The 16,432-nt window shown below is 36.4% G+C and overlaps 4 protein-coding genes across 4 annotated transcripts; 1 reads left to right on the top strand and 3 right to left on the bottom strand.

Moving 5' to 3' along the window:
• Nucleotides 1-1,460: 1,460 nt before the first annotated feature.
• Nucleotides 1,461-4,431, bottom strand: AK88_04429 (uncharacterized protein; the record flags this gene model as incomplete). The annotated part of the gene is made up of 4 exons (XM_012482039.1): nucleotides 1,461-3,110; nucleotides 3,219-3,287; nucleotides 3,406-3,668; nucleotides 4,146-4,431. 4 exons carry the CDS (start codon nucleotides 4,429-4,431, stop codon nucleotides 1,461-1,463), a joined length of 2,268 nt encoding a protein of 755 aa, XP_012337462.1.
• A 3,702-nt stretch (nucleotides 4,432-8,133) lies between these two features.
• AK88_04430 (uncharacterized protein) lies at nucleotides 8,134-8,589 on the bottom strand (the record flags this gene model as incomplete). Its single annotated transcript, XM_012482040.1, has 1 exon — nucleotides 8,134-8,589. The coding sequence occupies one exon, from the start codon at nucleotides 8,587-8,589 to the stop codon at nucleotides 8,134-8,136; it is 456 nt and encodes a 151-aa protein (XP_012337463.1).
• Nucleotides 8,590-11,198: 2,609 nt separating this feature from the next.
• AK88_04431 (CMGC/CLK protein kinase) lies at nucleotides 11,199-13,739 on the top strand (the record flags this gene model as incomplete). Its single annotated transcript, XM_012482041.1, has 1 exon — nucleotides 11,199-13,739. The coding sequence occupies one exon, from the start codon at nucleotides 11,199-11,201 to the stop codon at nucleotides 13,737-13,739; it is 2,541 nt and encodes an 846-aa protein (XP_012337464.1).
• A 995-nt stretch (nucleotides 13,740-14,734) lies between these two features.
• Nucleotides 14,735-16,393, bottom strand: AK88_04432 (uncharacterized protein; the record flags this gene model as incomplete). Its single annotated transcript, XM_012482042.1, has 2 exons — nucleotides 14,735-14,781; nucleotides 14,893-16,393. The coding sequence occupies 2 exons, from the start codon at nucleotides 16,391-16,393 to the stop codon at nucleotides 14,735-14,737; spliced, it is 1,548 nt and encodes a 515-aa protein (XP_012337465.1).
• Between the last annotated feature and the right edge of the window lie 39 nt (nucleotides 16,394-16,432).

Consider the following 16,432-nt stretch of genomic DNA (forward strand, 5'->3'; position numbering starts at 1 on the left):
TTTTTTTTTTTTTTTTTTTTTTTTTTTTTTTTTTGTACATGTATATGTATATTTATTTGTGTATATGTATATGCATTTGTACATGTGTATGTTGTGTGTATTTGCCAATGTGCCTGCATGAGCGTATGTGTACGTGTGCGCATGCATGTGTGCAAGTCTCTGTCCAAATGTGAAACAACCGTATTTTTAAGAAGTTTTTTTTATTTTTTATATTTTTATATTTTTTTTAAAAATTAAACTGAAATGAAGCTCATATGAATATTTTTTTGTTCCAACACAGTGGTTGGAGAACAAGTGGGGTTGCTTCGCAGAATGGAGATTTCCCCAGCGGATACACAATTTTCGCTATGAACCGGTAGTTACACACGCGTACGACAATAAGTGCTTGTCAGTTCCTCTCCCCCCCGATGTAGGCGTTGTTTTCCCAACGTACTCAAAAAGAATATTGATCAAATGTTCCATTTCTTACTTTTTCAGGGGGACTATAATATGTTGCCACCCATTTGGAAAAATCTGCTGTGGTATACCATCACGAGAACGATCATACATATGTGAAGTGACACACGGAAAAAGGACAATTATCAACAGCCGGTGCCGTGTGGCACGTAAAAAAACAACAAAAAGCCTCTTCCCCTTAGTGTTTCCATTTTTTAAGTGTGTTCCCCCTTTGGTTCACATTTTGAAAATTGGAAAGAATTAAAACATTTTAATTTTGTTTAATAATAAAAGTTTATTTCTTTTTTTTTTAAAGACAAAAAAAAAAAAAAAAAAAAAAAAAAAAGAGGTGCACACACTCATCAGATGACAAATGCGTTCGAACAAAACACGAGACAATTTCGGTTTGCTTTTCGCAGTTAGTCATAACGATTCTGATGACGAATGAGCACACGAATATTTATGTACGCACGTGTGTACGTAACATGTGCAGGCCTCCATGGGGTCGTTATTAATTTCCCCTCACCCATAGGCAAATGGTTATTTTGTCTGTAAAAATAAGCACACACCCTACGTATTTTATAGGGGCGCGCGTCTATGCATTCCTGGGCATTATCTTCTTTTTCTTCATCTTCCGTTTATTCCGCTTATTCATTGGCTAATTTGAGATCCTCCGAACTGTAGTGGTTACTTCTTCACGTAATGCTTACGGATTTAAGGGTAGGGGCACTGACGCATTGGGAGCGATGGGGAGAGCACTTTCAAGCTGGTTTTTAAATGTCTGCTCTGGGAATTATTATATATCCCACCCTCACGGCCTTCCCTTCCCTTATCTGCTACGCCACACGTAAAAATAATTCAAAGATGAATCGCTTTTTCTGTTCTTTCCACACATTAATGATAAAAGGAGATAAAATCCACCAGGGGCATGACAAACAAAACAAAAACGTAACAAAAAAAAAAAAAAATCCTGGGAGGTTAAAATGATAAAGGGAGATGGAACATTTTTTTTTTTTTTTTAAATCCTATTTTTTGACAAGATAGGCTGCTAATGAACTAAACTGATTGAGCCAATTTGGGACTTCATTGTTGTTTTCTTCCTTTAGAGTTGATTCGCTTAACTCATTGGAGGCGTCATTCTCGTTGTTCACCTGGGTGGTAGAATTATTCTGGGGTGCCATGACCCCTTTTTGTGCATTGGGATTACTGCTGGATGGCAGGACTTGCGTTGTCGCTGCTGTGGTTGCATCGGGCTTGTTCGCATGGGGGAAGCCACCATGCTTGTTACTGTGAAGAGGGCAATTATTACTGACTGCGTTGCTTGGGCCACCACCGCCCCCCTTCTTAGAAAAATCACCATAAAGGCCACTACTACTGTGATTGTTTCCGTTCATGTTATTGTTCATGCCTCTGCCTGCAGCACCCACCGTTGTAACTGGGCTGGTAAACTTGTTCTGGTGATGATTATTCAAATTTTGAAAGTTCCTGTTCACATGGGTTTGGTTGACATTTGTCATGGGAGATGGTTGTTGATTAAAATTGGCAGCTGTGCTATGATCTTGAGGAGCCACACCATCATGAGGTTTCGCCCCCAAGATTCCTACACCATTTTTATTATCAGAAATTTGTGGATTATAACAGACAACCCCCAAGAAGATATTATTGAAATTATTTGAGTTGTTTCCATCACCAAAAATGTTAATACCTCCAACAGAGTTGTAGAACTCTTTAAAAATGGGACATCCTGGGAAGATAAGAAACATATGCCAGTCGTCACTTGTGGAAGACAACCCCACTCTATCCTTACTATTAAAATAATTTCTATAAGCATCCAAAATATTTTCTTCTTCTTTATTTTGTATTTGGAAATAATACGTGGCTTCTATTTTGGGAAGTGTTTTCATTTTTTTTCTGTGACTTATTACTATGCTGGAAATATTGTTGTTCAGAAATTTTTGTACATCCCCGTTTAGAGCATGTCCGATGATACCGAGATTTCCTTTATTCTTCATTTCGAGGGTTCCTTTCCACAGGGCGTACTTCACATTGGTAGTGGGATTATTCAATCCCATATTGGGGGTACTATATCCACCGCTATGTAAGGTGGTTAAGGCTTTGTCATTTCCATGAACTTGCCCTTCCTTGTTTGCTATGCCATTATTCATCATGTGGTGATTGTTAAGTTCTTTCAACGTTGCGGAATTCGCCATCCCACCGGTTAACAGGTTATTCTTTTCGGAGTGGTTCAGTGGTGCACCAGGGTTGGTGGCACTTGCGTTTACATGGATATTCCCCTTGAATTCATTACTAACCACACTGCTACTATGCATGTTGTTTATTGAATTACTTGCCACGCCGATGTCTACGGCGGGTCTGTTAAATACGTGCTGGGCACACTTCCTCAAATGGTCACACAAATATAATTTTATCCTGAAGGATTTATTATTCATGCCATCCTTAATTACAGATTGTAACATTTCATCCCCTTGCCTATTTCTTGCATCTCCGATTGGTTTATTTAGCATTTTATTCTCTTCATACGTATTTATCAACTTGTTCATCTCTACATTTTTGCTGCCGTTTATATTGGGCAGGCCTGTCAAACTGTTCGCGCTGCCAAAATTGACATTCTCCATGGTGTTGTTTCCACCTGTGCGTAATCTCTTATTTACATGCTATAGGAGGGGGAGGAAGAGAAGAAGACAAAATGAGCATAGGTAAAAATAAGTAACATAAAGAATGTGCACAATGGTAAAATTATTAATCGTGTGTGAAAATCCTACCTCGTGTTCCCTAAAACCGGTCGCCTCCGAGTCGTACGGGTTAACGCTACCGTCATTTAGGATGCCATCCTGCGGTGACAAAAAAAGAAAAAATATATATATATATATATTGTAACAACATGGTCGCAGCGGTGTGCAAAATATGTATAATTAGAGCACCACTCCTTAAATTGTCACACAAAATTACATTTCTAGCCATGCGCTTGTTATTGTTTTGGTATCTGTTGTTGTGGAACTGGTTGTTTCGATTATTTTTTCGGTTGAACTTGTTGCTGCCGTTCGCAGGGTTAGTCATATTTGCATTGGTGTTCATACCACCATTATTGTTTCCACTGTTGTTGTTGCTGTCCTGGTATGGGTAGTTATAAACAATGCCACTTTCGTGCTTATCGTTATCGTCACCTACTTTATTGTTGTACTTTTTGAAGTAAATGCGCAAAGCTCTTCCATCTACAGAAATACACACATTAGGAAAAAAAAAAAAAGTGGAGTAATATGTATGCCTAGCCCTCGATTTAATAAGGAATGTTTTTTTTTTTTTTGCAGTGCGCATTGTAGATGTAACAAAACGTGAGACAAATGCTGCGGGACACAGCGGAATGCAGAGGGTGATTATTTGAATAACTGGATGGATGTGACAGTACGGATGAAGTTGCGCTCTTGGCCGCTATAGCACAGATGGCCCCAAATGGGTGCTATGGCGAATGAAACGACCAAGCGGAAACGCAAAAAAAGAATAAATGAAGACAAGAAAAAGGCAGAAACGGTGAAAAAGACGAAGTTCCCCAATAGTCACATCCACTGTCACATCCACTGTCACATCCACTGGCACATCCACCGTCACATCCATCGTCACATCCATCGTCACATCCATCGTCACATTCACATGCACCTCACAGGAGAAAACTTATGCGCATGAAGGATTACTTAAAAACTTCCCGTTCATTTGCTTTAGACATCTTTTAGCCTCCTCGGGAGTGCTAAACAGAACGTGGGCATATATGGCATAGGGTCCGATACTTGTGTTCACTTTAAGATTTATACTTTCGATAGAACCAAATTTTTTGAATAAGTCCAACAGTTCACTTTCCTTTGTCTCTTTTGATATGTTTTTTACGCATAAAATTCTAAGCCCCCTTTCATCATATCTACTCTCAAACTCTTTTTTACTAGTATTCAAACTAGTTTGATTTTGTATTTGTACATCGGTCATTTAGTCGAAACTTTACAGAAAAGAAAAAGAAAAGGTGTAAAAAGAAAGACACGTCATTTGAAAATGCGTGTAACGAAATGAACCTTCTTTTTATCCCTTTACCAAGGCTTTTCCGTTTCCCTGTTTTTTTTTTTTTTTTTTTTTTTTTTTTTTTTTTTTATTTATTTTGTTAACAAATGGACGAAGGCTAATTTTCTATGGAGGAATTTGGAACGTTGTACTGGAAGAAATACTGTTGTTGTATTATTCTTAGCTATACGCGCAAAAAATATTTCTGAAATATTTTCTTATCGCTTCTGGTATATATTTAAATGTAATGGGCGTGTGTGTGTGTATATAGTACGTGTATGGTTACATATACACGTAAATATGCACTAGGGTGATTAGAAAAAGGAAAATTTTGTGATAAGAAATAGAGATATGTGTAATATTGGAAGTTTTCCTGCAAATTGTTTGGTTATCTCATGTGTCATTTTTATTACTCGCATGTGTGTACATATACATACACATATGCTCATTCATGCACGTACAATTATGCTTGGACCTATGCGTGTATGAGCATGTATGAATGGTATATGTAAGGACTTCTATTCTATGTGGCGAATGCGAAGAAGAGCGCCTCTCCTTTTCTGTTGTTATTTCAAATCATTTTCCTTTTGCTATTCCACAAACGTGCGATGCGTATACAAATATGAACCTACACATTAAAGGATGTGCCAGGAGGGGGCAAGGGGCATCGTTCCAACCGAGTGTTTCCACTACATGTAATAATGAAATAGCAGCGCTCTTTGCGTATAAAAATCGGCAAAGTGACGGGGTATATATATACAAATGTGCAGGCACGAATGTGTGTATAGGTATATGTACATACATACAAATGTATATATATACATAATACATATGTGTGTGTGCTGATTCGCTATACTGGAATATGCTTAATTGGTATGCTTCTTTTCAGATATACAGCATGTTGATTATGCTTTACACATTAAATGGGGGGAAAAAAACAAAACATTTACAGAGTAATAAAACAAGCTGGCAATTCAAATTCAACTTTAAATTTAAACGCCAATTTAAACCTTTAGCGTTGGCTAAGCAAATGTTAGTTTGACGCTTCAGATAAAGGTATTTTATTTAAAACGCAAAGCATCCGTAGCCTTATTACGTTATGGAAAAAAAAATGAAAACATAAGCAAAAAAAAAAAAAATAAATAACATAACATAAACAAATTCAATTGGGCTTATATCACATATTTAAGGTGTTCTTCTAACGTGAACCTTTTTGTTTTACATATGTGTTAGCTATTGAGAGATTCAGTAATTGAATTTGGCGTTCAAATGTCATTTGCCTGCTTTCGATGACAATGTAATGTACATTTTTTTTGTGTTTTTATGCGTTACCTGCATTGCAAGAAGGCATACATACTATTATATTGTACTAATTTACTTTATTACAGTCATTCACAAAAAAAAAAAAAAAAAAAACAGGCTAAGTGCAAAATCAAAAGGAAATTTATTTTTTAAATGTTGAATCCTGTCATTTTGCACGTTTACATATTTCTTAAAATTTTTGGCGCAGTACACCTCTCTGTACGCCCTGGCAAGTTGCAGTTCACTCGATTTAAAGAAAATTTATATTCATGTTTTCTTATTTTTTGCGTTTAACGTATGTACGTACAACTTGCGAAAAAAATGAATATGATGGGATGAAGCGGAGAGTGCGCCTGCCAGGCATGTAGATATATTGAATACTTAAAATTGTTATACATGAAATTTACATAATGAATATAATACCACTTGCAGCATATATATAAAATTACATTTGGAAATCGTGGGGCCAAAAGAAATAAACAAAAGGTTTTCGTTTCATATATTTGTTTTGTTATATTCCATTTTATGCGTTCATATGCGATTATGTGATCAAAAAAATGTTTTTTTGGAATTTATATAATAAATTGCGTGGATGAACGAGCGTTAAGGAAAAGAAAAAAAAAAATAAATTAATTAAAAAAAAAAAAAAATTGAAAACAAATTTTTACGAAGGCACGAAATAGCTTTATATTTTTGCCACACAAAATTATTGAATAATTGCAACGACAATCAGGGCACAAGCTGTCAGCAAAAAAAAAGGGGGCCTTTTATTATACGTGCATGGAGACGCACTTAAAAAAAAAAACAATCACGTATATATTGTCGTTCATATGTTTTTATTTGTTAGTTTTACAAATGAGTAATATAAAATAACCAATTTTATGGCTCGTTGCAGCAGCAATTGGCCAAAATTTATATCAGCATTATTTTTCCCCCTTTTTTGGCCGTTTTTGCGACAGGGAGGTTATTCACTGCATTTATTTGCCTCATAATTTGTACCATAATTAATAAATGCCAAACAGTTCACATGCGTTTCTTGACACAAAACTGCTATATCATTTTTGCGCTAAAAGTGCGATTTTGGCAGCATTTTTTTTTTTTTTTTTTTTTTTTTTGAATATTTTAACCTTCCCCTTTTCCGCAAAGATGTTTTTGCGTTCTTTATTGCTTATATAGCAATTTAACGCATGTGTCATCACTTTTGATTAAAGTGTTAAAAAGAAGAAAATATTAAACAATAATCCCCCCCATAATATATATTCGTACACAACGCAGCTTCAGTGCCACACATATGCGCGCATTTTCATTTCACACACATAAAAGAGTTACATATTTGTATGACCCGTTCAGGTGAATTCGTAAAACAATTGAACAGTACGTATCATCGGTGGCCTATTTTTTGTGACTGCGTGTCAGTTCATATTTTGCCGGCAAACACTAAGAAGACGTGCTGCATTCCCTACGTTGTTAAGGCCGTGCTGTGCCCTAAACACCTTTGTTTTTTGTTTTTTTTTAATTTTGATATATGCAAAATTGACAAGAAAAGGACTATTGCGCAAAAATGTGGATACGCTTAAATACGTTAGCATGTTACTTTATTAACCCTGCGGGGGTGGAAAAATACTTTTGTGTGTAGCTTTTTTGTTTAGCCCACCGTTGTTCAGCATATGGACAATTTTGTAAAATTCGGTTCGTTTATATAACTGCGCTTTTGTTAATTCTTAATCAGCATAGCGATGCAGGCATGTGTTTTACACATAATGCCACATGCGGCTAAATAATTCGAATGGAAAGCGTACGTTGTCAAAGTGAGCAAGGTTCGAATTTGCATAAACGGACAAATATTTGTTTTCTCAAAATGACATTCTCAAATAGGTGTCTTCTTAAAATGTACGGAAATACAAAAAAAAAAAGGGAAGTAAAAAGGAAACGAAAAAGGAAAACAAAAAAACAAACAACGAAGCAAACAAAGGAGCACACGAAAGTGCCCCACAATTGTTTGAAAATTTACGACATTAAAAATATTTCCACATGAGTGAAAAATAACGAAAGAACGAACGAACGACTGTAGCCACATTGCCGAGCGTGCGACACAAATAGCCTTTGAAAAATGGACAGCCACCAGCTCTGCACAAAATAAAAAAAATTATTCGTAAGGCGTTCGCTCTTTTTGCTAACTGTTAATAGCCAATTGCGCATTTGCCTCGTTGAACCGCTAACTATTTTTTTCTTTTTTTTCCCCCAATAAGTGGCACGCAAAAATATGTGCGCGGTGCAGGTGAAAACTGTCCCCTTGATTTTAAAAAAGGGGAAGACAGTTCAGAGTTGTGTTCATTTAAAATGTTTTCTTTTTTTTAAATCTTTATTGTACGAAATGCACGAATCAATTATCCTTTTGGAGGCTTCCTTATTAATTGTGAGATATCTTTTATCTTCATTATTTTCTTGGTTCTTTTCCTTTATTTCTTTCATCAATAATTGTACCTTTTTTAATTCATTTTTAATGGGATGGTTACTGAGAAAGTCGCCGGATATTTTCAAATAGGAATGAAAAATAGAGCAAATGGAGTAGGCAAGAAACGAATTGTATTCAGCGTACTGTACAGGGTTTAACACACGTTCCAAATCTTTTACGGAATAATTCTTGTTTAGTAGTTCAAAATTTTTTTGAAACTCTTTAATGGTCGAGTTTAAATTTTTAAGAATTTCTACATGGTCATCTTTTTTTATTGCTAGTGTACCGTCTTTCTTGCACCCTGTGGAGTTGTCATTTTTTTTTTGGTCCATTCGAATTAATTTTTGAAAAAATGGGGAATATTGCAGAAATGGTGAATTCCGGGGCCTACCCAAATTTGCACTCTTTGAAATATAGGAACGTCCAATTTGGTTACTGTTGCGTGCTTTCGTAATTTGGGTACTTTGCTTTTTGAAAAAATTTCGGAGACATGCAAGACAAATGATTTAATTAATTTCGTCTGAATGAACTTCCCATTTTAAATTTGTCTCACTTAAGATAGGTAACAAAATGTTAGAGGCTATGACAAATGTTGGAGTTATACATGCACATTTTTTTTTTGTAAGTATTTTTCGGCCTTTAGAGGCGTTTAAAAAAGGGGTGCAAATAGGCTATGATGAATGTAAGACGTGTAATGCATTAATAAGTGACCAAAGCACTAAGAGTTTGTTGCAAATTCTCGTTTTCTAAATCCGTATCGTCTCCAGCGCATTTCTTAAAAATCACTACACGCGTGATAATTTTGCATGTGAGAAAATGTTCCCCTTTTTGTCTGATCATCCAAAGCAGGGAGAGCATTCCTTGTAATTTGCAAACCTGGCTTAAAGCTGCTCTACCATTATGTGGAAGAGAACGTCGCAGTGGAGCATTATCCTTGCGCAAAAAAAACACACAAATGTTGTGAATTCGCGAGGTTACACAGAGTTGCTAAGGTGACAAATATATTACATACAATTAATGGCTTCTCTTCTCTGTGTAATTAATATATGCACCTCACATATGCATGTACAGTACATGTGTACAACGTAACAGGAGGAAGTGGGAAGTTTACCAGTAAACGTGTAAAATTAACGCACTTGCGTTACCCTGTGAGTTTCACAAAAGGGGCCACAATAGAAATGACGTGATTATTTCCGCTTCATGGAAGTTTTCGCATCATTCTTTTTTTTTTTTTCTTTGTTAAAATATAGTTATACTTGTTTACAAGGAAGAAGAAAATAGCTTTTGAATTCATTCCACTACTATCACATAAAATTGAAGTACGCATAAAGCATCAAATGGGAAAGAGTTTTTCAGCTGTATATTTTTTATATATACAAATTTATAATTAGCGTATGAAAAAACGACTCATGTGGGGTTAAGAAAAAGCAGCCGCGTTTTTCAACCATTTCAACATTTGTTTGTTTTTCTTACTCGCATTTGTTTTCCGCAATTTATGCATCTTTCAAAGTGTTGAGCGGCGTGGACAGGGGAAACATTAGAAAAAAAAAAAAAGAATAATAGGAATTGCGAAAAGTTGCAAAGCATAACAAAATAAAAAAAATAAAAAAGCAAAAGGTAAAAACTGTTCCCCGACGCACGCAATATTTGACATGCGAACTGAAAATTAACCCTGTCGTAAATTACACTATGAAGAAGCGGCGGAATGGCATGTGAAGCGCACTGCGCTTTCTGTTTCTGTTTTTTCAACATACTTTTTTCTCAAGTAGGCGGCAAAATTGTTAATAAACTTTGGCCATCTATATTTCTATATGCATATGAAGCATGGAAAAATGAGGAAAGGTGTACACGGATGACACAAGTATTTAATGTTATAATATATATATAATGCAGTTCTGCGCTGCCAGTTTTGTACATCCATGGAATGATGATCCCAGGAATGAATTAATTTTGTGCCAAAAAAATTGTCTCTGTTTCTATATACATATTTTACAAAATAACATTGTTAGAGAAAAGGCATGTTTCATTATTACGAGATTGTTATTTTCATTTTTTAATTTTTTTTTTTAATTTCTTCACAGTGTTGTGCCTATGTAGTGACTTCTTCATTTTGAATCAGCCTTCTTAGAATTCCCCCCAAAATATAAACAAATATAAAAATGTGAAAATATGTATTAGCGTTGTGAACGTAGGAGTAGGAATGCAATTTTGTTGCGTTTTGCTTTTCCTTCATTTGGCATTTACGTTTTTCGACATTGCTTTCCCTCACAATTTCGCCATTTCTTTGCCTTTCCTTTTTGCCATTTTTTCGCCAGTACTTCTTCCACCTTTAGCTATTTTCTTCTCCATTTTGTTGCGACATTGTTATCCCAGGTCCAGTCCATACATAGCACTTTTGCCCAGTTCAGAAAACTCCTTGGTGTTTAAAAAAACTGGCAGGCTCTTCCCCGTCCTGGTTTATATCGCATTGAAGAAACGAAGTCTAGTCATGTGAATGTATGTGGAATTAGCGTTGTCCATGTAGCATATGTATATTATGAGCAAAGGACATTGCGTTGTCAAGTACTTTGCTGTCGCTCGCCTGGCGTTGCTCCGTACATATAAGGTACGAGACTGTTAACGTCAGGAGGCAGAGCATCAACGCATTGTATTGTATGCAATGCACATGGGCGACAGTATTTGTATTATAATACATATATATATGTTCCGCCCGTTCTCATGTAAACTGTGTCCTAGTCCCAAAAGCGCGGGATAAATGGAAAGTCACCAGTATTATACGTATGTATGTGCATATAATCATACACATGTATATCCTCAATTGCCACAAAGAAGCAATACGCCCAGGGAAATAATTTAGAAAAAAAAAAAAAAATCTGTTCTGATGGCTTTTTTGTTTTTTTTTCCCCTTTCTTTTAAGTAAAAAAAAAAAAAAAAAGCCAGAATGATCCAAGAGAACTACAAGGACGATAGTGAAAAATACAACAGTAAATATGGAGAATATAATTATTACAAGAGTTATATAAGAGATATAAAAGGCAAGTATATGGATTTTGGAAATGTGCAAAGAGATAGCCCCAGCGGCAGGTATTTTAATGACCATCGAAGGAACAATAATTACTACTACCGCAATCGGCAGGACAACCTGCACAACAGCGCATACAGGAATTCGTACAGAAATTCGTACAAGAATTCATATAAAAATTTTCACAAGGATTTGTACCACAACGGGTACCACGACTCGCACAACCACGTGTACAATAGCGGCTTCAAGCTGCTAAAGGGGAAAAGAATCAGGAGCTCCAACAGAAGCAGCAACTCCAGCCGGAAAGGAAAGCTCCTTAAGAAATTTAAAAACTATGATGTGGACGATAATATGATGAGGGTGTATAAAAATGGGAAGAAACGAAGCTACTCGTCGATGAGGCAGATAAGTGACCATGAACAAAGACACCATAAGGTGTATCTAGAATCCAAGTACCACCACGAAGATTATCAAAATAATTATGCAGAAGGATATAACTCGACCAGAAAAAGAAAATACTATTCGTACAAAAAGAAATTGTATAATAGTGATAAGAGAAGAAACTACGACACCCACTTTGGACACGGAAATATCTTTTACAATAATGAATATTACTTATTTAACGATGGCTCTATGTTGAAGAAGAAAAAAATGTATTATGGTAATAAAAATAGCTTTAGAACAAATTCTAAAAGCTATAATGGTCACCCAGACAGGATGAATAATAAAAGGAAAGGTTCCTACCGAAATGGGAAGTGTAAAGCGACTGCTGGGCATCAGAAGGAGACAGGTAGTTTCGGAGGGGGACCAAGTGCAAGCAGCGCCACGAGTGCAGCTACCGAAGTGGGAGCATGCAGCTATAAGGACAAGGATGAAAAATCGAATAAATCATTCAAGTTAAAACATACAGATACGACGCGAGATGATGGTACAGGTAAATCGTATGTGAGGGGCGAAAGTATGGGGAATAGGAGGAACCAAGCTGCGTGCATTGATAAGGAAAAAGGCTCACAGCAGTCCCTCCGTAAGTATACTAGAGGGGAAAGGAAAAGGAAAAAGGCTCCCAACAGTTATAGCGGTACGAGGAGTGGACGTCGGAGCAGGAGAAGGAGTAAGCGAAGGAGCGCGCAACGAAGAAGACGAAGAAGAGATAGCACTAGCAGCAATGAAGAAACAGGCTCAAGTGCTTTGTCACGAAGAGGTAGTAGCTACTCTTCACATGAAAATAAAAAAAAACACCATGCCGATAGGTACAGTAGTGAATCGTACAAGTATACCCCCTCCGATGAATCAACGGATGATGTATCTTCTAGAAAAAAATACAACCACAAAAGAAACAGAACAAAAATTTCAGATATGGAAGATAATAACAATAGGAAGAAAAAAAAGAAGAAAAAAGAAAACTGCGACTCAGATGACGAAATTGTACATTTTAGTTGGAAAAAGGGAATGCTCCTAAACAACTGTTACGTGGTGATACGAAAAATGGGGGAGGGAACCTTCGGACGAGTTCTTCTCTGTCAGCATATGGACACAAAAAAGTATTACGCGGTGAAGGTAGTACGAAATATTAAAAAGTATACCAAATCCGCAAAGATAGAAGCAGATATTTTGAAGAAAATTCAAAATGATGATTTTAATAATAATAATATTGTCAAATATCATGGACGGTTTATGTACTACGATCACATGTGTCTGGTATTCGAACCCCTGGGTCCATCTCTGTACGAAATTATCACCAAGAATAACTACAACGGATTTCATTTGGAAGACATCAAGCTTTACTGCATTGAAATGTTGAAGGCATTAAATTACCTCCACAAAATATCTTTAACGCACACCGATTTGAAACCAGAAAATATTTTGCTAGATGACCCATATTTTGAGAAAACCTTAGTGAGTGTTAGAAGACCTACAGATGGAAAACGGGTTCAGATTTATAGAACCAAATCTACGGGCATCAAATTAATCGATTTTGGTTGTGCCACTTTTAAGGATGGATACCATGGGTCTATTATCAACACAAGGCAGTATCGTGCTCCGGAAGTTATTCTAAATTTGGGATGGGATGTCTCAAGTGATATGTGGAGTTTTGGTTGCGTGTTGGCTGAAATGTACACAGGAGATCTTTTGTTCAGAACCCATGAGCATTTAGAACACTTAGCTATGATGGAAGCTATCGTTCAGCCAATCCCCAAAAAAATGATATGCGATGCCGTTAGAACTAATGGGGCCAAATATATAAATAGGGATGGTCTTAGATTGGCTTGGCCAGAAAATGCTTCTAGTTTTGAGTCTATTAAGTACGTTAAGAGATGCCTCCCTCTGTACAGACTTATAAGGAATGAGTTGTTTTTCGACTTCTTGTATAGCATACTGCAGATCGACCCCGCGCTGAGGCCGACCCCCGCCGAGCTCCTGAAGCATAGGTTTCTGCAGGAGAGTTATGAATACTACTAGGGGTGGTGTTGTAGCGTTTGACAATCCATTTTTAGGTAATCGTATTTTTTTTGCTCCCCGTTTTTTACATTTTTTTTTTTTTTTTCTTCTCCCCCCATTTGAATTTAAGCAAAACTGATTATTTTTTTCCTCATCCAATTTGTTCTCATTTTTTTAATTAAAATTTTTTTTTTATTTGTGATTGTAGCTATGTCGCCTGCCTGTTTTTATCCCTATAAGTGTTATGCACCTCGTTGGAGTGGGGGTGCCTGAAAGAATGGGCATTTTTTGAAATTGCCACGGTGTATATGCTAATGTGTCTTTTTTTTTTCTACTCTTCCCCGTGTGGAGACCTCTACACAGATATGGTCTGCATGGTTGATATATATATCATCCAGGGGTGTTAAATGCCTTAATTGTATTTTTGTTTCATTTTGTGGGGCCCTAAAATTTTGTGTACACAAAAATGGGGCCCATGTGCAAACTTGCGAATGTGCATATGGCTATATTTTTATATGTACATATGTGGTTTTGCATCTTTCTGGTACACTCATCGAACTCATCATATATTTTCTCTAATTTTTTGTTTTAATGTAACCCTAGCTATTATGCGGTAAAAAGCAACGCTTTGTAAAATAATTTCTTTACGCATAATGTGTGTGTTGCCTTTGCGCTATGACTGGTAGTACTTGGGATAGTTAGACAAAGAAAAGGAAAGAAAAGAAAAATTGTGACAAAGTGGGGCGTTTAATACAAGGTATGCCACAAAGGCTACACAAAAGAGGTGCGCTGCAATGTAGACACAAATAAAAAATTTCAGAGGTAGGTGCGCTTCGAAGGCGCATTAAAAAAAAAAAAAAAAAAACTGTCGACTATTATTGTATCTGTACAAAATAGCTTTTAGGAATCATTCATGGGGTGCAGAAAATTGGGCGGAACAGAAAAGTGAGGGGGGGTTTCTTCATTTTCGATAACAAGTCACTGTTTTTCTTATGCAAAAAGCACTGCGGGGCGGGTCAGTATAACGTGGTTAAGAGCTTTCTTGCCTGAAAGCCATTTCCTCCTAAAAAAAAAAAAAAAAAAAAAATTTACAGTACCAAGCGCTTGTCCGAAGCATGCCCCCCGTTATATGCACAAAATGCGAGAATTCCATATGCAGACAGAATGACCTTACCAGTCAGCATGTAGAAGTATTCCAACTTATTCACATCGAAATTATATATGACGTTCTGGTTGTACAAATGGGCAACGTAATTCTTAAACTCGCGCAGGGTGAAATTACGAGCTGTTTTAACATCCCTTTTGTGTATGCCCAAAAGTTCTGGCCTGAAATCTCTTCTATTTTCTCTGTCCCAACAGGTGGAAACAATTTTGACGCACCTTTTATATTTATTGGCGTCCCACTTGAGTAGCAATTTAGGAATAGTAAAATAGTATGTAGGAATGTACCCATTATATTTTGTATTTTCAAAATTAATGGACAGATATTCTGAGACACTGAGGTTGAAATTGAATTGATCGACAGCTATAAGAATTGGGAATTCAGTTTGTTTTTTCAAATGTTCAAACAATGCATAGACACAAAGGTTGGCATATGATACATTATTAATCCCAATGTGTGCTAATTCTAATAAATTAGGGGGTACTGAAAATTTATCCAGTAGGTTTGGTATTTTCACATTGTCATAGTAAAATTTGTACAATTTTTGCTTGTACATATTTTTTTCCCTTTCATTTAAGGCATTAAAATTTTGTTCATCATTTGCTACTTCCGCATCGATTGTTTTTCTGATAATCTCATCATAAATTTTTTTGTTGTACAATAAATGTGTTCCATCTAGACAGGTAATTTCGAGAATTCCTTTATCAACTTTTAATTTTTTTAAAAATGATTCATTTGTTTTTACTAAGTCTTCCAGAAATTGTCTACTCAGTTCTGGCTGAATATACAAATTTGTATTACTTCGAACAATGGTGTTAATATCAAATTTGTATTTTTTTATATCAGGGACGAAGATAACAAACCATTGATTTAACTTGGCCCAGAGGACTATGGTGTTTAGAATGCAGCTCTTTCCTGTTCCTCTCTTTCCGTCTATTAGGAAGCTTCTACTTTTGTAGGACATCCCATTGTAGTTGCTCCTGGAGTTGTTTCTCTTTTCGTTCACTTCGTCATTTGAGTCTCCATTCGCATCACCACCATCGTAGTAACTAGTGCATTCTCCTCTTTGCGCAAAATAGCTATCCAGCTTGTATGAATCCCTCCGTTTGCACATTTTGTAATTCTCTTCAAAATGTTTCAACTCATCTACAATTTCGTACGCTAATTTTCTGAACAGCAGTCCTACACCCTTCAAATTTTGCGCATTCTTTATCAAGCGTTGATCTGGCACAACGTCATTCTTTTCCAGTTCGCGCAGAAACATGTCGAGGTTATCATTTTGGTGATCACCATCCGGGACGGCTTCCTTTCCTTTGGCTTGCGTGCCGCTCTCCCTATCGCTGCACCCCCCATCGTGCATCAAAATGTCCTTGGGCAACTCCCCAGCAAGCCCCTCAGGGAAAAACCCGTCCAAGTACTCCTTCTCAAACAGGAAGCACTTATCGACATTTTCAATGGCGAAATGGGAAGGGCTAACATTTCTTACTTTGTCATTCTTTATATTGATATACATGTCTGCATTGAAAAAAAAATCAGCAACATTTTTTTTTTT

This window comes from Plasmodium fragile (genome assembly GCF_000956335.1).
Source record: "Plasmodium fragile strain nilgiri unplaced genomic scaffold supercont1.62, whole genome shotgun sequence".
In the NCBI taxonomy this organism is placed as follows: domain Eukaryota; phylum Apicomplexa; class Aconoidasida; order Haemosporida; family Plasmodiidae; genus Plasmodium; species Plasmodium fragile.